The 22074-nt window shown below is 38.5% G+C and overlaps 1 protein-coding gene across 4 annotated transcripts in view; it reads left to right on the top strand.

The window, feature by feature from the left end:
* Nucleotides 1-22074, top strand: part of usp13 (ubiquitin specific peptidase 13) — a 110800-nt gene that overhangs the window by 75868 nt on the left and 12858 nt on the right. For 2 of the 4 annotated variants that reach the window (XM_072572567.1, XM_072572569.1), the window contains exons 11-18: nt 4730-4855; nt 7987-8140; nt 9364-9538; nt 11547-11635; nt 11954-12076; nt 16469-16495; nt 17355-17498; nt 18040-18209. In XM_072572567.1, the coding sequence (XP_072428668.1) occupies nt 4730-4855; nt 7987-8140; nt 9364-9538; nt 11547-11635; nt 11954-12076; nt 16469-16495; nt 17355-17498; nt 18040-18209 (1008 nt within the window). The remainder of the gene's footprint in view (nt 1-4729; nt 4856-7986; nt 8141-9363; nt 9539-11546; nt 11636-11953; nt 12077-16468; nt 16496-17354; nt 17499-18039; nt 18210-22074) is intronic. The other 2 variants (XM_072572570.1, XM_072572571.1) reach the window with 1 other exon arrangement.

Genomic DNA, 22074 nt, shown 5'->3' with positions numbered 1-22074 from the left:
AATTACAAAGGAAATAGTTTAATTATATTGATGCCATATATAGTGAATAAAAACAAATTCTTGACCATAGGATTTTAGTTGTAATTTAGAAGTGCTTTAAATTGGTGCCACATTTAAAACAACTGTACATTTAAAAAAGAATTTTAACTTTTGGCCATTGCCATACTTGGTTTGAATAACATTGTAATTTAGTCACTTTATGTTAGAGTCTTGTGGAAATAGTCTTATTCTGCTTCACTTTGGAGTTATGTTGGGCTGCAACACTTGATTTCCATTCAAAGTTTATTTATCATTATCAGGTGTTTTATGCTATGGTTTGCTGCTAAATTTATGGAGTGTGATTAGATTCTGATCTTAATCTTTTAACATTAACAGCTTTATGGGCATGAGGAAGGTCAGTCAACCCAGGAAAATCTCTCTATAATGAGTTGGATTTCTATTTTGGCTCCTACTTTATATTTCTGGAACACAAGATCTGTGAACTTCCAGTTGAGTTCTGAGGTTGGGAGATCTAGACAAATGGTCTTTCTGACTATTTCATAGAATTTAACTGGAGGACAACTTCACCTATGATTCCTGATCATAAGAATTTGAATGATTGTCTGTGGGTTGTTTTACACAGAAAGTTTCCTTTGTAAGGTCAAGGTCTAAGACAAGTAGGGAGAGTGGGATTGTAAGAAAGTAGGAAGATTGTGTATCTAAATCATGGGAAGGTCCAGGTTATGGGTTGGAAAAGGAATTGGTGGTGCTTCATGAGGAGTAGATAGTGTTTGGAGTAAAGTGGGGTGTGATGTCAGACTTCAGGAATTGGTTAAGTAGCTTGTTAGGCCTGCATAAAATCCTCTCACTCCTCTTGACCTACAAGCCTACAAGGTTTAGAGGGGATTTGAGGAAAAATGTTTTCACATAGAAAGCGGTGAGGGTCTAGACTGCACTATCTGGGAGGGTAGGTGAGGCAGAAGACCTCACAATCTTTAAAAAGTACTTTGATGAGCACTTGAAGTTTCATAACATTCAAGGCTCTGAGTTTCATCGGGAAAGTAGGACTAGCAGAGGCAGTCGTATATTTTTGGTGGTACAGATTTGATGGGCCAAAGGGCCCCTCTGCACTGCATGATTTTATGATTCTATAAGCAGTGCTATAAAAACACTTAGCTCATTGTCATTGTTTCAGCTCGTTTTAGTTGTTGTATTCCCTGAGACAGGGGACACTTGGTCAATGTGACTCAAGTAGAATGACTGTTCAAATGAAAGCATGTAGCCTATGATTGTACTGAGATGACAAACTTGCCTCCTGTCAGCAGGATGGCCACGCAGCCATTGTCCTGCCTCTGTTAAAGTAGAGAGGATTTAACATGGTTTGGGTTTATATTTCAAATTTCTTTCATTTCTATTCCTGACACAATCCTGATTCCAACGTTTTTGATGGTTGGATAATTGTTCAAATTACAATATTAATATTTTAAAATATTTGCATTAATTATCTCATTCTTTATAATTAAATTCTGTTTTGAGTTCTAAGTTGAACACAAAAGTGTGCAACAAATGCTGATGTTATATTCCCAATGCAACATATGCACAAATACAGATTGATTTCTTTATGGAAATGAGACCCATCAAATGTGTAAGCAGTAACAGGGTAGCTAGATGGTTTCAATTTGAATGAATTTGACTTGCAAATGATTTTGTAAATTTTAATAGTTCACATATCTATTCAAACACTATGAGTAGTTAATTACTTCATAATTTCTTCCGGCAGTTTGTGTTCAATTTTGTTTTTACAATTATATTTAGGTTCAACTCTATCTGGAGTCTCAAGCCTTACTTCTAACAATTTTCACCCCAGGGAATGCCATGCAAGAGCATTTAAAATAATGACTCATTATTTAGCGCAGTATTTCTCAACCCTTCATGTCAGTTGCTGTGTTAGTATACTTTCCATTTCAAGTTCTATATAAAAGTTACGTCTACTGCCCATTTTAGTTTAAAACCAATTCCTTGTTCCCCCAGCTAGACATGTCAGCATTGGTGTGATGAGCTCTAAAAGAGTACATAAGGCAACACTGAGCTCCAGCTTCCTGGATCAGAGAGGAGCATTTTGTTGTGGAATGGTTACACTTGCACCTGAGCACAAGTATAAAAACTGACAGGATGCCCATTAAAATAGACAAATTCTGGCTCATCTAGATTAACGAGATCCCCTAGCAGTTTCTCACATATCTTCTCCAGTGGAAGTATTCATGCACATAGCATAGGAATACTGCAAGTTATACTAGAACCAACACATTGTTTGCAATCAACTAACTTCACTTCTGAGCCATAACGTATATCTCAACCTAAATTCACCAAAACGTTTGGAGTCATTCAAGCACTGGCCCAGGAACAAACCATTATTATCCATCCAGCTGAGGAGGAACCAGTGGAAGATTTCACTGGATTTTACAGTTTTACAGAACAAAAAACAAAGAGAGAATCAAGTGAGATCTCTTATGTTGTCATAAGAGAACTGTTTAACACTGTCAGTATAGGGGAGGTCAAAGTCTTCACAGAACTGATGAAAATTTTCAATCATCTGTCTTCTAAAACAGACTGTCAATGCTAGTGACATAATGCTGGATGAGCAGAAGCTCTGAGTCTGAAACAATTTACTTTCACTGTCAACCAACCACAGCAGCTGACTGAAGATGCCCAGCCTAATCAACAATTTGAGAGAGATAGTCTGCATATGATGCTGTAGGAGCAACATCACTGACTACACATTTAGGGCACAGTCAAGAATCTCTGGGGTCCAAGCATCCATGGTACTGCAAGGAAGAGATTACCTCTTCCATTTAGAAAATTGTAAACTGATCCAGGATACTACAAGAAAGTACCTATTTCAACAAGGCAGGAGCTTGCCAGGAAAAGAAATTCCAGAGATTATGAATCCTCCAGGTAACATTATGTGTTAACAACCACAAAAGATCTGAGAGACTGAGAACAGATTCTCCAGTGAATAAATGATCCACAGATCAAAACTAGGATCAACAGTTCTTCAACAAGAGACCTAGCATTCTTCCAAGGATGGAGACAGGTTTTCTATTCTAGGTTTTGGAGGATTCAGATGTATCCCTGCCAACTCCCCAATGGCCAAGTCATTATACCTGACCAAATAGAGTTATACTTATTGCTATTTTGTAATAAGTCTTGTTACCTAAGAACAGTGCCTCTTCTGTAGTTATTTTGCAGCACTTTTCAACTCATGCCACGTCAAGGTGAGCAGTGTGCTGTGAAACTCTCAGCTGCACTACATTGCATAGTGCCTTCTTATCGCATGCATGTGTGGAGATTCAGCGCCTGTGCGTGTGCAGGACTGAACATTCGAAATGAGAAGAAACTGCACATATGCAATAAAGAGGCATACATCGAAATAGCTGTCGAACTGGCCTGTCTGCCTGGATGTGCTTCCACTTTAGCATAGATTTTAAAGTGAATATTTTTGGAATTTCTTTACTTATACTACCTATCTACTTCTTGGAGTATAAGAAGAAATGGGTCAGTTTATTGTCAAAAGAGATGATTCCTCTGCTGGTTCAGTCAGTGAAAAATCTGAACTCAAAGGAAAAAAAAGAACTTCAGGGACAGAAGAGGATGTGGAGCTGCCTGTGTTGGACTGGGGTGTACAAACTCAGAAGTCACATGACACCAGGTTATAAACCAACAGGTTTATAATTCTAAACCTTTGGAATGCTGCTCCTTCACCTGATGAAGTGGAGGGAAATGTACAGGCATAGGATTTATAGGCTGAGAGATCAAAAGATAGTATGAATGCTGTGAGTGGAGTCATTCTTTGACTTGCTATTCAGCTGTAGACACTTTACTCACACTCTGATGCTTTTGATCACCTGCAGGGACTTGTTATTCGGTCTGTTGACACTCCACTCACGCTGTTTGTATTATCTTTAGATCTCTCCACCTATAAATGCTGTGTCTATGTGCTTTCCTCCTGATGAATGAACAGTGGTCTGAAAGCTTGTGATTACAAATAAACCTGTTGGACTATAACCTGGTGCCGTGTGATTTCTGATAGTGACAGTAAAATGAGAGTTATCTGGCCTCCTACTGTACCTCAGTCTAGATCCCATTCCCTTACTAAATTAATTTAACATCCTCTTACAAGGATGTTAGTCCCGTTCCAGTTCTGGTACAGTATGCCAGATTGTACAGGTCTCGCCTTCCTGAGTAACAAACCCAGTGATCCAGGAATGTTCTGCTCTCCCTGCTGTTCCAACTCTTCAGCCACACATGGATCTGTTCCAAGATCATTTTCCTAGGGCCAAGACAAGGAATGCTTGGTGGTAGTGGACTATTTGAAACAACCCTTACCCAGTACCACAAATAGTGGATATGTTAAAAGACACAAATTACTAGGATGATCCTCTGGGAAAATTCCACATCATGTGGTAATAAGTTTTGAAACTCAGTCTTAATGTACATATTAGTATTGCTTAGCTTGATAATGATTGATTGGTGGATAGGGTTGTTCAGGTGCTTGAGTGACAATCTATTTTACTGGTATTATTATTTTACAATAACATAGGAATAAGAATAAGCCAATTAACTACTTGCGCCTATTCCACCATTTAGTTAGATCGTGCTCGTCTGTACCATCATTTCATTTACCTTACTTTATTTCATACTGTTGAGATTTGAGATACTAATAAGTTGTTGATTCTTTTATTAACCATAGCCTCATCCACAAGGAATGGCACCCAGAATGTTTAAAGCATTAATTGGAAAAGGACATCCAGAGTTTTCATCAAATCGGCAGCAGGACGCATTAGAATTCTTTCTGCACTTGATCAACCTTATAAATGTAAGTCGCTGAAAGGCAATAATTGTTTATAATTTTTTCAGTTTCAAATGTTGATTCCAGTAGGTTTCAGGTGGATGCTGCCAGGTCTTTTCTTGATGGATAACTTTAGTAACAAATGGATCTATAACTAGATCATACAAGATCCTAACTTTTATCAATACCACATAGTTTTGCTATGTTCTCAGTTTTGACATAATGTTCATCTTGATCCTTTATTTCATGAAATCTTCTGGAAGCTAGACTTTAAATCTCATATAATATGTGATTCGTCTATTCCACATTGTTCTCACTGATTCGTCAGTTCTTTCGGGAAACACATACAAATGATCAACATTATGATTTAAAATAAACTTTCAAAAATGCTTCTTTATTTTGACAAAACATGTAATTTTAATTGAACACTATGTAGAAAGAGTGTAAGCATTTTCTTTAAAAAGGAAAAAAATATTGTATGTATGTAAATGCATAATAATGTCAATCTATTTGAATAAACCAAGTGTGTTTCAATTACCATACTGGATTCTTCCAGGCTGTTTTGTGATATGAGATGGCTCAGGAACATTGGGACACCTCTGAAAAGTTTAACCAGTTAGTCTGCATACAATCCAGGCAGACCTTTTGCAGTGATTGGAACCAAGTGGACCTTGTTAACTACAAGGTAGTTGATTGGAGGTGTTAACCTGGACCAATCAGGAAAAGAAACAGGAGATTAGAATCTCCTCAGTTAAGGACTGACTCTGAAAAAAAGTCTGTTTGTGTATATCTCCTCAATTCAGGGAACTGATTCTGTGCTGGATGGTGCCACAGTCAATGTGTTACTGCTGATACTCTGTGTTTTGGAGGAGGAGAGTTTTCTTTTTCTTTCCCCTCCTTTGAAAAAAAAATAATTGGAAGAGTGGACCTTGCCCCTGTGCGTTAACTGCACCTTTTGCAATGAACTGTATTCCTGTGAGTGGAAAAAAATGTATAACTGGGAGATTAGAGCCTCCTCAGTTGAGGACAGACCTGAGCTGGCTGGCCATAGCCAGTGTACTGTGCACTAATAAATAAATAAAGGGTGACCTGGTGACAGGACACCAGTCTTTGTGAAGTTATTTCATCTTTATACCCTTGCAGTGCTGGTCTTTTCAGTATTACCATTCTGTTTGTTATTTAGAAGATGATTAGATTGGATTCCCAACAGTATGGAAACAAGCCCTTTGGCCCAATAAGTCCACACCAACCCTCCAAAGAAGAATCCCCCCAGACACATTTCCCTCTGACTAATGCACCTAACACAATGGGCAACGTAGCATGGCCAATTCACCTGACCTGCCCATCTCTGGATTCTGGGATGAAACCGGAGCACCCGGAGGAAACCCACGCAGACATGGGGAGAATGTGCAAACTTCACACAGACAGTTGCCCGAGGCGGGAATTGAACCTGGGTCCCATGCACTGTGAGGCAGCTAACCACTGAGCAACCATGCCATTCATGGATATTTTACTCTCCAAATATCTAAGTTTTCTTTTAAGAAGTGAATCTAAGTAGTTAACAATACATTTATTTGAAGGAACATGGATTACTTAAACAATTAAGTGGGGATTCTGGCTATTCATGCCTGAATAGTTTAAGTTCTTTGAAAGAATATGTCATAGTTGTTGTTGAGTTTGATTTTCACAAGGGATTTGATAAAGTACTGTATACCAGGATTGTTATAAAATAGAAGCACATTAAAGGAATGATAGTAACTAGGCTGAATGCTTACTGAAAGTATGGAGATAGAGATTTGATGAATGGATTTTTTTTGGCTAGAGAATGTAGCAGGATTGAAAGATCAGAATAAAGGGATGCAAATTTAAGACTGAGTAAAGGGGGGATTTCTTATCTCAGAGGAACTTCTTACTACAGAGAGCTGTGGGGATAGAGTTCTTGTGTATGTATAAAACTGAGATAGATAGACTCATGATCAGTAGGAGAATCAAGGGTTATAAGGAAAATGCAGGACGATGGGTGTGAGGCATATCGGATCATCTGTTTAGTGCATTAATGACCTAGATTTGGGTATAAGGAATTAAATTTGAAATTTGCTAATGATCTAAAACCTGACATCTTAGAAAGCAGTTCGAGGGATAGTAGTAGACTTCAGGTGAACGTGGGTAGACAGGTGAAAAAGTTGATAAGAGGAGAGTTGCTGGCACCTTGTGAAAAGACAATTATGGATGTGCAAGAAATGCTGGTGAAGACAGTGACTCCCACATCATATGATTGAATGAAAAGTGCGAAATTAGGAAGGACAAAATTGGAAAGCTATAAGTTCTAAATGATGCTATATTGAAGACAATGCAAGAGAAGGCTGCATATTCAAGAATCTTTGAAGGTGAAAAGTTGACAATGTAGTTATGAAAGACAAGAGATGCTTCATTTTATAAATAGGGATTATTGGATACAAAACAAGTAAGTCATGATCTTTACAAATAAGGGATTAGGCCTCAGTTTGTCTAATGTGTATTATTCTTTTCAGTATACTTTAGGAAGGAACTTAGTGTCTTGGAGAGGCTGCAGAAGAGGTTTACCAGTCTGATATCAGAGAGAAAGGACTTCAAGTATGTGGAGATATTGGAGCAGTTGGGATTGTTCTCCTGAGAGCAGAGAATGATAAGTGTAGTCCTAGCAGAGATGATCAAAATGAGGAATGTTTTGATGAACAAGTAAGAAAAGATTGTGTCCTCTGGCAAATGTGTCAATAACCAGCGGTCATACATTTTAAGTAATTGATGAGCAAACAAGAGGGACAATTAAGAGTATTCATTTTCCATAAATAGTTGTTAAGATCTGGAATGTGCCAGTGAGGTGGTAGTGGAAACAGATCCTATTGGAAGATTCAAAATGAATTAAAAGTGTAGTTAAAAGGACTAAATTTGGAGAGTCATGGGGAGAAAGTTGAGCTGTAAGACCAATTTGATCAACTGTTTCAAAGAGCTGGTATGGCATGAAAGACTTCCTGTGCTTCAAGATTTTAAGATTTTATTTTTAACAATATCAGTATTATTTGAATTAAGAATCTTCCTCCATTATAATCTGCTGCTGATTCTTATGAAATTCAGACCTATTAAATTCAATGCTCTTATGATTGTTTTTTGCATCCCAGAGAAACAACAATGGCTCAGATGATCCCAGTGAAGTCTTTCGTTTTATGGTAGAAGACCGGGTCCAGTGTTGCCAGTCCAGGAAAGTCAAGTACAAGCAGAGAGTGGATTACATCATGCAACTTCCTATTGTCATAGAGGCTGCTAGTAATAAAGGTGTACATTACATATTTTCATGCTTATGTCCAACTTAGGGGAGCCGATGAGGAAACTACATGGAGTATAAATAATTTAAGAGTTCTCTGCTCACTAAATTCACAGTGCCAAAGAAATTTCTAACTACAGCATTTTGCTTTTGAAAAGATTTAGGACAAAATAATTATGGTTATATTTTTAAAAGGATATTTAACAATATAAAACTGGAATAATTTTGAAATGGTGGTTTTTAATTGATTTTTTAAAAAGTATGAATATTTGTTTTGTCGTGATTGATTTATACAAAATACATGGATTTTTTTCTACTTACTCAAAATAACTTTTTTACTATAACCTGTTCCAGCTTAAAAGTAACTTGAATATTGTGTAAATTGTGTACTGCAGTCATTATGTAATGGTGATTTGCAGTGATACTTGTGTGATTAAAATATTGGAAATCATACTGTTAAGTTAAAGACAACTTAAAGAATTACAAAAAAACTCCCATAGAAATGACTGCCCTTTCTGCTAGTGCATTTTTCTCCTGTTTGTGTAGTATCTGGGTTCCTCCCTTTTGAGTTGCAGAATCCAGTTGAGAAGTCAGTATGTGAACATGGTAATAGCTAAACCCTTTTTGTAATTTAGAACACTTTAGCGGACCAGGTCACAACTTTTATCGGACAAACTTTCAGTCTGGTGGGAGAATTCATTTAGATTAGATTCCCTACAGTGTGGTAACTGGCCCTTCGGCCCAACAAGTGCACACCGACCCTCCAAAGAAGAACCCATCCAGACCCATTTCTCTCTGACTAGTGCACCTAACACTATGAGCAATTTATATGGGCCAATTCACCTGACCTGCACATTTTTTGGACTGTGGGAGGAAACTGGAGCACCCAGAGGAAACCCACACAGACACTGCAAGAATGTGCAAACTCCACACAGACAGTTGCCCGAGGCTGGAATCAAACCTGGTTCCCTGGCATTTTGAGGCAGCAGTGCTAACCACTGAGCCACGGTGCTGCCCAAAGTCAGAGTATTTGCGAGGTTCATGTGTGAAGAATGCTGCACTGGGTTACAATAATAGTTGAAGATTCCTTTACTTTGAGATACTAGACTAGACATTTTGGCTTTCAGACTACATCCTAAAATCTAAGGGAATACCTCTAATTCACATTCTTAGTGAATTTTTATACATGTAGTTTTTCAGTACAAATTTAAAAATTGATTATGCTGTTTCCCAGAGGAGCTTTTAGCATATGAATTAAGGAGGAGAGAGGCTGAGATAGCAAAGAGACCTTTACGAGAAGTTGTCCGTGCCAAGGTTCCATTTAGTGCCTGCCTTCAAGCTTTTCAAGAGCCAGAAAACGTCACTGACTTCTGGAGTAGTGCACTCCAAGCAAAGTCAGCAGCAGTAAAGTAAGTGGAATTTTGGAAAATATTATTCTTGGTACTCACTTATTAAGTGAGAAATCTGCGGTGCTGAAGACAGTAAAATAATGCATTCACTTATCATACTAGTGCATGAACAGCATAAATGTTTCCCAGTTCTTGCCCAATAGGCAATTGCAATATCAAATAATTCCTGCAGTTTGATTTGAGTGTAACACAGTATTGATGAAGATTGTAGGTATTGTTCCTCTGAACTTTATAATAACTAGCTGAAACAGATGAGCTCTGCTGTTGTTTGTCCAAATATCTTGTTTCTTCCAGAAATTAGGAGAGCCAAGGCTTAGAGGATGACTCTGTCTGTTCTATCTATTGAGGAATAGTTATCATCATCTTTTAATAAGGGAAAGCAACATAGAAGGAAATGTTTTCTAGATGGAGGGAGTGGACAAACAGTCATTTTTGTTTTTCTTTGCAGTGAGCTTAAATTTGTTACAGCAGTTTATTCCATGCATTTCTTCAGAAATACACAGGTAGGGTTAAAAATAAAATGGAGAAAGTGAGGACTGCAGATGCTGGAGATCAGAGCTGAAAATGTGTTGCTGGAAAAGCGCAGCAGGTCAGGCAGCATCCAAGGGACAGGAGAATCAATGTTTCGGGCATAAGCCCTTCTTCAGAAATGAAGAACGGCTTATGCCCGAAACATTGTTCTTTTCCATTGCGCTTTTCCAGCAGCACATTTTCAGCTCTAAAAATAAAATGGGTCTCACTTTGGTCTGTTGACTCTCCTCATCTTGCAGAGGTAAGTCTGCCTCGCTGTGGTTGAAATCTGAACATAAAGCTGCCAGTTCAGGAGAAAAACCATAGAATACATTAATTCTGAAACTGAAAACAACTTCATTAGCAGTATGAGGTCACAATTTAGGAAACTGCTTGAAATCATCATAATACCATATCACTGCTACATTATCTGAGCACAGGTATTCCTTTGGTAGAAGGGCCCATTGTAATGTTTACTAAAAGACAAAATCACTGGAAGTCACAGGTGTGGGATGATGACCACTGACTTGAATAGTTTTATGCACCTAGTTTGGTCTACAGGTGAGCATTACAAATCATAAGAACACACTTTGTCACATCTGTTTACATGATAGGGGATCAGAGACTTAAAAGGAATAAATTGGAACAACACACTGATAATTTTCTCTTGCAGCTTTTGTTCCTCAGATACAATGATCTGTTTCACATTTTTATGTCATATAGACAATTTCATTGCAATGTTAAACAAAAACTGAAAGAACTGCAGATGCTGTAAATCAGAAAAAAAACCCAGAAGTTCCTGGAAGAGCTCAGCAAGTCTGGCAGTGTCTGTGAAGAGAAATCAATGGGTTCCAAGGAAAGGTCACCTATCTGAAACGTTAACTTTGATTTATCTTCACAGGTGGTGCCCGACCTGCTGAGCTTTTCCAGCAACTTTTGTTTTTGTTAATTATAATATTGAAACTCTCATCTGCTTTACCTTGAAGGATTGTATTGGGATCAACTAGTATCAGAGCACGTTTAGCCAATGAACGTTGAATTACTTGGATCAGGAAGGTTTCTAGTCAACTGAGCTTTTTTGCATCATTTTACCTATGCACTAAATCCTCAAGTTTCCATCAATTTCAAATGGATAATGATAGCGAATGCTTTCTAATGTCATTTAAGATGAATTAACTTTTTAAAATAGACTCTGCTGTTGTGAGCATGTGTAAAACCAAAATAAGTTGTTCCAAACTACTTCAATGTAATTTTTCAACCATTACTTTAGCCTGATTTTCTGAATATTATTTAATCAATTCCTGTTTAAACTTGGACAAATATTGAACTTTAACCGCATCATATTCATGGTTTGTGCAAAGTAGGAAATTTGGAATAAAAATGATATCCAAATTTACATACCAAATATTACAAAAGAATTTTGTTTTATTGTGTTCTGCAATTTAAAAAATTATAGATAAACACATACTGACATTTACACTTAACTTTGTGTTTACAGAACAATCCATTTTGCTTCATTTCCTGAATATTTGGTTATTCAACTAAAGAAATTCACTTTCGGTGTAGACTGGGTACCAAAGAAATTAGGTAAGCTCCTAGAAGCCTGTTCTAAATTTAACAATTTAGTACATTATATACATAATTTTATAAAGATGCTCATTGTACTTAAATAAATACAAAAGTGGAGCATCCCTGATTGCTAAGTGAATGAACATACTGCACATTGTAGAACTACACCAGGTCCTGACAAGTTGGGTCATTGCATTTGTAATTGCTTTCACTGTCCAGCCGTGGAGTTTCAGAGGTCATTTAAGAGCCATTTATGATGCTGTAGGTCTGAAATCCTGACTTGTTCTTGCAAATCACTATCCAATAATGCATACCAAACTCTGTATTATATTTTAGATGTGTCCATAGATATGCCAGATCTCCTGGATATCTCCCACCTGAGGGCAACAGGTTTACAGCCTGGAGAAGAGGAACTGCCTGATATTTCCCCACCCATCATCATGCCTGATCAACCCAAAGGTAAAAAAGAAGACAACGGCATTTGTCTTTGGAGTATAGAGGGTTGGAGAACATTTCTTCTCACTCAGTCGTGGACGTTGAACAAGAAACATGATACATCAGAGGCACGAAGGTGTCAGGAGAGCTAGTTGTCAGCTAGGGTTGTCATCAGAGTATGTATGGGAATTGATTTCATGTTTTCAAATCACGACAGAGTATGTAGATGAGTTGGGAAGATTTAACAGGAGGAAAAGCCATTGCAGGAGGTCTTTTGGTTATAATTATAGATAAGAATGGAACCAGGTGCATATAGTTCTATCTAGCTGAACAACAATGGAGTCGCATTGGAGAATGTCCTGGTTAATCATGTCAATAGCTGCAGTCAAGCTGATTAGTGATAGTTTGTTTTTATTACACTTGCATTGGATGTAATTTCTGCCATTGCTACGAGCTGATTTTGTTACGAGGCAGGGATGGAGACTTGACTGGAGGGAGTTCTAGGAAAGAATGGCAAAGAGGTGGGAATGATAAAAAAAAAATCTCAAGGATCTTGGATGGGAAGGAAGCTTGGAGGTAGCATGATAGTTAACAAGGATGGAAGTGTTAAAAAAATTTATTTAAGGAGAGGAATGATGATGATTTGAAGGAGAGGGACAATAGCTGAAGAGAGAGCTCTTAATATCAGCTAACTTGGGAGTCAGGAAGAGAAATAGGGTATTTCAGGAGTTTAGCAGAAGTAGAGTTAAGGGAGAAAGAGGGCGTGTGTCTGATGGACATGATAAAGTTGGAGAGTAACCATACTCATTCAGCATGAGGTGAAATAGATGGTAATTACAGATGATGCAAATTCAAGGCAGGGGACATTTAGAGAAGTCTGTCCCAGTAGGCTGGGGCAGAGAGTGCAGTAGCAGAGGCAACTTATTGAATAGTGCCAGTCCTGGTGACAAAACTATTCATGAGCTCCTCAGACTTGGTGGAGACAGAGGAGCAAGGTTTAAGAAGATTGTTTGCAATTGAGAAAAAGAGCCACACTTACCTTCCACAGTGATCCTGGAAAGGTTTTGGCAGATGAAAGCGAAAACTTGATATTGTTTTGTGATTCAGCTCTGCTGGGGTTGAATGGGCAAGTCACTTGTTCATCATAAATCTGGAACCTTTGGACTTAATATGAATAAGACTGCATGATCTTGAAAAGTTGATTGTGGTTCACAATTAAATATTGAATTTATAAAAAATAAAAGCCAAGCCATTAATGTATGATTTTACTTCATCTATTCAGAGAAAAAGTGCAGTGTTTTCATGAGCACAGAAATAATCCATTCTATTTTTCATCTTAGTTCCTGCTAAAAACCTGTTTTAATTTTCAATTATAGTCAATATTTGTTGCTTAGTTGACGATTCTTTTTCAGTCGTGTTTGATTCTTTTCCTTTTGTCTTTTTGGCTTCATTTCAGCCATTTTCTTTTTGAAACATTCTAATTTATTTAAAATTGCAAAGTGGGTGAAAGATATGTGACAGATTTTTGTTTCTTTACTTAAATGTTAGGACCAGAAATTTTACATTCTCCATCTAGTGTTTTAATGGAGTGAACTCAAACTAGGTGGAATTTTTAATGTGGTCATGTGAACATTGCAATTAAAGTTTTTAAAATGCTGATATATTCTCCCAGGAGACAGTCACAAGTTTGATTGCCCATTTAGAGTCATAGAGTCCTAGAAATGTACAGCACGGAAACAGACCCTTCGGTCCAACTCGTCCATGCCGACCAGATATCCCAATCTAATCCAGTCCCACCTGCCAGCACTCATCCCATATCCCTCCAAATGCTTCCTATTCATATACTCATTAGGATGCCTTTCAAATGTTGCAATTGTACTAGCCCCCACCACTTCCTCTCGCAGATTATTACATACACATACGACCCTCTGAATGAAAAAATTGCCTCTTAGGTCTGTTTTATATCTTTCCCCTCCCACCCTAAACCTATGCCCTTTAGCTCTGGACTCCCCCACCCTAGGGAAAAGACTTTGTCTATTTATCCTATCCATGACCCTCACAATTTTATAAACCTCTACAAGGTCACCCCTCAGCCTCCGATGGTCCAGGGAAAGCAGCCCCAGCCTATTCAACCTCTTCCTTTAGCTCAAATCCTCCAACCCTGGCAACATCCTTGCAAATCTTTTCTGAATCCTTTCAAATTTCACAACATCTTTCCGATAGGAAGGAGACCAGAATTGCATGCAATATTCCAACAGTGGCCTAATCAATGTCCTGTAAAGCCACAACATGACCTCCCAACTCCTGTACTCAATACTCTGACCAAAAAAGGAAAGCATACCAATATTTCAAAAGTGGCCTGACCAATGTCCTGTACAGTCGCAACATGACCGCCCAACTCCTGTACTCAATACTCTGACCACTAAAGGAAAGCATACCAAACGCCTTCTTCACTATCCTATCTGCCTGCGACTCCACTTTCAAGGAGCTACGAACCTGCACTCCAAGGTCTCTTTGTTCAGCAACACTCCCTAGGACCTTACCATTAAGTGTATAAGTCCTGCTCAGATTTGCTTTCCCAAAATGCAGCACCTTGCGTTTATCTCAATTAAACTTTATCTCCCACTTCTCAGCCCATTGGCCCATCTGGTCAAGATCCCATTGGCATCTGAAGTAACCTTTTTCATTGTCCACTACACCTCCAATTTTGGTGTCATCTGCAAACTTACTAACTATACCTCTTATGCTCACATACAAATCATTTATATAAATGACAAAAAGCAGTGGACCCAGCACTGATCCTTGTGGCACTCCAGTGGTCACAGGCCTCCAGTCTGAAAAACAACCCTCCATTACCACCCTCTGTCTTCTACTTTTGAGCCAGTTCTGTATCCAAATGGCTGGTTCTTCCTCTATTCCATGAGATCAATCCTTGCTAACCAGTTTTCCATGGGGAACCTTGTCGAAAGCCTTACTGAAGTCCATATAGATCACGTCCACTGCTCTACCCTCATCAATCCTCTTTGTAAGTATATTGGTTTATACTTCTGAATGTTAACTGCGTTGTTAGAGAAACACAAAGTGACCATATGGTAATTCTTAAATTCCATGACATGTAAAAAGGCACAACAAATTGAAAATTAAAACAGGTTTTTGACAGGAACTAAGATGAAAAATAGAATGGATTATTTCTGTGCTCATGAAAACACTGCATATTTTCTCTGAATAGATGGAATAAAATCATACTGACCAAACTTTGGAACTGATTTTAAGAGAATAATTATGTAACTATATAACTTGACCCTCCACTTTTTAAATGTTCTTGGATATAAGGAAAAAGAGGCAATTTTGTTTTAGGATTGTGACATAGCTCTGAGGCAGCTACGAGATTTTGTTTTTCTTTGCAATTCCTCTGCTCGCCTGTCTTTTTCTCTCACTGTCATTTCACATCTGTCAGTCCTAATCTCTATTACTGTACCTGTTGCAGTGATATTGAAAAAAAGACAGAGGTAGAGAACATTGTTCCTTCTCCTGGGAAGAATCACCTTGAGAATCAATTATTGGACTGGGGATTCGGCCTAATTATCTCAGGGATAGATCTCCATGAAACCTCACGGCGTGACTTCTGCAACTCTATCCTCATACCTCTAATTTACTTAAGCTCTAAACTATCTAATGTTCTTCTACCCGTGACCTGGCCAACATTAAGTCCTGTTCATCTCGTCCTCAATCCTCAAGAATCTCCAAAACGTTGAGAAAGAATACATCATTTTATACCCCGCATTTCCATTTAAAAATCAATTCCTGGCTTTGTCCAACATTTTTTATTGCACCTTTTCTAGTCGAATGTCCTAGCCATCAGCCATACTGTGATCTCCCTGCATCCTTTCTTCCTCCTTAATAACTAGGGCCTTCGTCCATGTTGGCCTTAATCCTTGGCACTGTCTCCAAAAACCCTGTGCTTTGCTACTTCTCTTTCTCATTTTCCTTTCAACATTTATACCTCATACATTGTTTATTGCCTTCTCTTTGAACTAGTCTGTTGTTCAATATCTGTTTCTACTTTCTGAAGCGCTTTTCTACATGTTCTACAGTACAGGAAAATCCTAGATTCACTTTTTAATGTTTTCAGAGTTGAATCAGTTGGAGTTAGGCATCAGTTGGGTCTGCAGTGTCATTTGTTTGGTCATGAGGGACGTTTGCCAGCAGTTGTTGATCCTGCTGTTAAGGAATGAGTTCTTCTTGTGACATTGTTAAGACAGGATTAGTTTGAAGTTGGTGTCACTTTTCATGAGGACTTGTGAATTACCTTGTGCCTCTGCACTCCAAAGGTCAGTGTTTTTGAAGGAAATGAAAGGAAGGAGATTAAAACCCATGAAAAAGACGGTAAAATAATTATCTGTTTTTATCTTTCAGGCAGTCTGCTGAACCATTTCATGGAGTGTATGTATCAGTTTCTGTCTTGTATTTGAGAAAATTTTGCTTGTGGTTTTTAATTTAACCTGTTAACAGATTGTTCGCTGCTTTAACCCTTACACTTCAATTTTCATGAGAACTGTCTTCATTTTTCACATTGAAAGATATTCCCATGGATATGTGATATGCTTTATGCCTCATATAAAAAAAACTGTCACTTCATTGTTAGTTTGCCAACACTACTGCTAATTTGATTAAAGCTTTCATTACAATACTAATGCAAAATGTTAAAAATCACACAACACCAGGTTGTAGTTCAACAGGTTTAATTGGAAACACGCTAGCTTTCGGAGCGACGCTCCTTCATCAGGTGATAGTGGAGGGCTCGATCATAACAGAACTTATAGCAAAAATTTGCAGTGTGATGTAACTGAAATTATACATTGAAAAATTGATTGTCTGTTAAGCCTTTCATCTGTTAGAATACAGTAATAGTTTCACTTCTTTCATGTGTAAATCACAAAACCTTTTTTAAAAAGTTGCATTCTCGGGTTAGCTGTTAACAATGGTCATAGCTAGACAATATGCTGAAGGCATCTCCAAATAATGAGAAATGTGTATAACTTATATGTTTTGCTCTGAATGTAATTCCATTTTAGGTATAATTTGTGGGCTACTGATCCTAACAGTGCATATTATCTGGTTTATTAATGTGTATTGTCTACAAATAATCAAAGAATTTTCCAAGCAATGTGATTCAATACCATTTGGAGAGATTCTTACTTACATATGCAGATATTGGACCTGTGGCTATTTGCTATATTGACACATTGTGCATTGTATTTACCATGATGGTCACTGTCTGTTTTTGTTCCTTTTCCTGCAGCTCCTGAAATTGATGAATCGGCAGTGATGCAGCTGGCTGAGATGGGTTTTCCGCTTGAGGCGTGTCGCAAAGCAGTCTACTACACAGGAAACCTGGGGGCTGAGTTGGCCTTTAACTGGATCATAGCACACATGGAGGAACCTGGTAAGCGTAGAAACCAGACAGCCAATACGTGAGCATAAATCCTTCTGGGTTTTTGATGAAGCGTGCAATAATAAATTCAATTTACAGTTTACCCTGAAGTGCATAGCTTTACTGTTAGACCTTTCCTGTTCAGGGAGTATTCACAGCTGCTAAGGATGAAAAACAGTATGAAGTATCCAGATGTCTTTTCTGAAAGAAGAAGTATGGATATACATATCTGTCTCTCTTGCTGACTGGAGGAAAGTTTGGCTTCCCATGATTTTAATCTGGCTAGTTCCTCCAAGAGATTTTACTCTTTGGATCTGGCTCCATCTTTTAAATTATAGCTGTATGGTATGTGAAAAGATTTCTACAAAACAGCAAAGTGAAGCTCAAATTGTCACCCTTTTCAGTTACTGAGGCTGTCTTTGTAATATATATCTGTGCAAAGCTATTATTCGCTTAGCAGATAGACTCTGTACCACTCAAATTATAGACTTCACAAGTGATGCCAGACACTGTAATCAATAAATATGTCTATGTTTTGTTGTTTGTCTGTTAGATTTTGCTGAACCACTATTACCAACAGGATATAATGATGTTAGTCATAGTGAAGTTGGCCTAGCAGGAGGGGCCTCTTCAACGGAAAACCAGCCACCAGAGGAAATTGTTGCCATCATTACGTCAATGGGATTTCCCAGGAACAAGGCCATCCATGCACTGAAAGCAACTGTAAGGCTGAATTTGTTATATGTTCATAGCAAAATTGGTGTCAGTCCTTTCTTTTTAATATGTAATCTGGGATAGCTGTGGCTAAACTGTTAAATGTTCACAAATAACAAAAAACAAAGGGCTGAATTTTTTAGGTGAGAGGACAGAATAGGTATTGTTCACACCTCCCTGCCATGACAAAAGCTGGTGACAAACTGACTGACATTTTTTAAAAAAGGCTGCCCTACAGCAGTAATAGACTGTTGGCACTGTAAGTAAGGAGAGAGTCGGATATCTGCCCTCAGTGTGAAGGAAGCCCACCTTTGAGAGCTGACAGCCAATCCGACTGGTTGAAATCTCTGGCAGTGTCAGTAGCTCCATAGTTCAGTGTTCAGCTAGTAATGAGCATGAATATTTCCTTTCACCATTCACAGTGGACAGCATTTGTTGGTGCTCAGTGAGCCCATGCTTGCAAACCTTTCAACATTGTGTCTAACATTAGATGTGATTCTGATATTGGACAGCATGTACTGAATAATCCTGACTGTACTAAGAATTATGCTTGAAAACAATTTAACATAATCAGTTGAGCTTACTGTGTGATTCATTTCTGCATGCTTAAATCTACATACATTACCATACACTTTCTTCACAGGCAAAATGAGTATATCCATGCATTGCACCAATTTTCAATGAGGAAACTGTAATGGAGACTGTCAGTCCTTCCTGAATTCCCTGTGGTAACACCCTGACCAATCAAATCTACTGCTTTTACCCAGTCAGATCTATCTGGCTAGTCTGAGGTTCCTTTCAGCTGAGATTAACAATTATCAGTTCCTGTGGCATCACCATGCCAATCATGATCCACTTAATCAGTATCCTGTTGTCATGCTGTATCAATTTTGTTTCACTTCATGGCAGATGGTGGAATTTGAATTCAATAAAAGTTTAGAATTAGGAGTCTGATGACTAGGAACTGATGTCAATTGTCAGAAAAACACGTGGTTCATAAATGTTCCTTGGGGATGGAAACTACTGTCCTTACCTCGTGACCCCAGACTCATAGCAACGTGGTTGACTCTCAAATGCCTATTGAGCAATTGGGTATAATTCAATAAATGCTGCCCATGGATTTTTTTAAAATAACATATGGGATCAAGGCAGTTTTTTTAGATTTCTCAGCAATTCCCCAAGATGTCAATGACACAGTGTGTAATCAAATCTCATAAAACTTTGCGAGGAATAACAATAATTTATTTTGCTGATCTGGCCTTGAAACTCTCTCTGAAGTGACTCTGTTGAGGACTCCCTCATTGACAGCTCCTGTTATCGATCACTCCCTAACCCAATATGCACCACCCACTCCCAATCCCATCCCCACCCCACCCTTCCTTGATCTGAACTTCCCTGGAGTCTGGTAAACATTCATTATCATAACTCTTTGCCAACAGCTAACCTTGGTGAGCCAAAAATACCTTTTTCCCTGAGTCTAATCTTGCATCTAGCAAATATTTTTTGTGAGGTTTTCACCCTGACTCTGTGTTGCACTGAAGTGTTTTGGTCACAGCCTTCCCACAACCCACCGCCAGTGACCATCTTACTTTTTAAGTTTCCTGGGATGTTTGAATCCTGATTCTAACACTGAACTGCCTACTATTCTCTGTAAATTCTTCCTGAGTCTGGATAGTGTAATCCAGCTACTTTTTGATTTCTAACTGAGACCCTCTCGAGATTATGGGAGTTGTGTTACCTTCCAAGTTGCACAGCCAACTGCAGCATTCCTAACATGGAGGCTACACCTCTTTCTCTCTCTCCTTTTCCTACTCGCTTACAGCCTGTAATCTTTAAACTCCTTTTCAGCGGCCCCAAAATTGTCCTCAGTGATCTATCTAAAACATTGTAATAAATCCTTCTCCTATTGCTGACAGAATTCAGTGTCACCACCTAGCACCATTGGGACGGAGTGTGCTCAAAATGTTATAAATCACAAATAGCTGGCTTCCCCAGTACAATTAAATACAAGATATGGATTTCATCACAAAGTAAACATCGAACATTACAATGCAGTACATGCCCTTTAGCCCTCGATGTTACACTGACCTGTGGAACCAATCTGAAGCCCATCTATCCTACACTATTTCATTTTCATCATCAGGCAAACCTTATTTAGCAACTGCCTCTGTAAATTAGTGGTTGCAAGTCATCTTCTTTTGTAATGTGCCTTTGTAAAGAAGGGATGAAAAGGGGTGCAGTTGTTAACATAGTGGTTAATCCCAAGAAGTTCCATGGTGCAGGATTCTGTGCTCTGTGGGCTGTTCACGGGGATGCATGTGGACATAAACAACAGCTATAAATAGAGGGCATTCAACTCAGTGAAAGCTGCTCTTTGTTCTGTCTGAAACCTGCTGGTCTTCCAGTCCAAAGAGCTGCCTGTGACTGACTGCAGACAGCCACTTTCCAAGGTCTAGGACAACCTGCTGAGGTATGCTGTAAAATTCAGGGCTACCACAGGAAAGGTCACCAGCTAAGACCTTTCAGCCAATACAATGAGGGGCTGGAAACTGGGTAAAACCCCTAATCTGTGTGGTTGGCATGTTCTAAATCTTGTAAATTGTTCGCTGTAGATGTAAATGTAATGAGTTACACACCAGAAGAGACTGATTTTGTTTGCATCATATATGATGTGAACTTTGACTAGTTATGAAGTTACTCTTCTATAACTTTTACAAGTATATTTTTGGGAATAAAAGTAATTGAATCCAAAATCTCAGCCACACGTAATTGACTTAAGTGAAATGTGAACCATTCCTAGAAGATCCGATGTTTTCTGAAATCAGTGGTGCATTTTAAATAATTGTTCACACCCTATTAGTAGTGTTGCCATATTCAGTGACTGAAAGTATTACAAAATATTGTAAAGGCTGGAAATTTGGAATGGAGGGAGATTATGAAACAGCTGCAGACCTGCAGCATCTCTTGGGAGTGTTTTGTAGAACACTGAACAGTACAGCACAGTACAGGCCCTTCAGCCCTCAATGTTGTGCCTACTCCAAGATCAGAGAGTAGACCTTTCCCAACTCATAAAATGGCATGGTATTAGTTAAGAAAATATGATGAGATTAGAAAAATGTGATTCTTGACATCAAGGAAAACTTTATGAATTTCCAAACAAGCTTTTAACATTAAAATGAGAATCTCAGCTGTGAGTGGTGAGAGAATTATTTGAAGGTATAAATATCTGATTATTTTTGCCCCATTAATATGGAAGTTGCTAGTTTTCAATAAATTGGAGGGAAATTAAATAGTGACAATTCCTAACATGAAAAGTCTGATTGGCTACCTGGGTCCTCCAGGCATCCATCTTCGCCAGCATCTGCCAACATCTTGGGGATGCTCAATGGACTATTATCTCCAGCCCCCAGTCCACAGAGGTTGGCATTGGGCATGCACTAGTGTCACCACATCAAGACTCATCTCTTACTCATTTGAAATACAGATTAGCACTTCAATACGCATTTTGTAACTTAAGTTATAAAGCTGCTGCAAGGCTATTTTGCATAAAGGGACAGGCACACATCTCGTGTATTGGTGCATGTCTGGGCTCTTGTTTTCTTAGTGCTCACTGCCTTGTCTTTCCTTTTTGCGTATTGCAGCCTCATTCAGAACTTACAGGCTGACAGTAGTTTTGTCTTGTTTTGCCTTTGAGCACAGTTGCAATGCCAGTAGCTTGCCACGTTTTCCAACAATGATCAGTAAAGAGTGGGCGTATTACTGTATGGGCCTATGCCACATCAGGGTCATTCCCACACCATGTGCCAGCAGCTTACGCAGCAAGCATACTGAATGTGCTGTAGCTAAATAGCAACTGGAAGTCTAAGGGGAATAG

Source organism: Chiloscyllium punctatum, chromosome 6, assembly GCF_047496795.1.
Source record: "Chiloscyllium punctatum isolate Juve2018m chromosome 6, sChiPun1.3, whole genome shotgun sequence".
In the NCBI taxonomy this organism is placed as follows: Eukaryota; Metazoa; Chordata; class Chondrichthyes; order Orectolobiformes; family Hemiscylliidae; genus Chiloscyllium; species Chiloscyllium punctatum.
The sequence above is the reverse complement of the archived record's forward strand: the minus strand, read 5'-3'. Positions and strand labels throughout refer to the sequence as shown.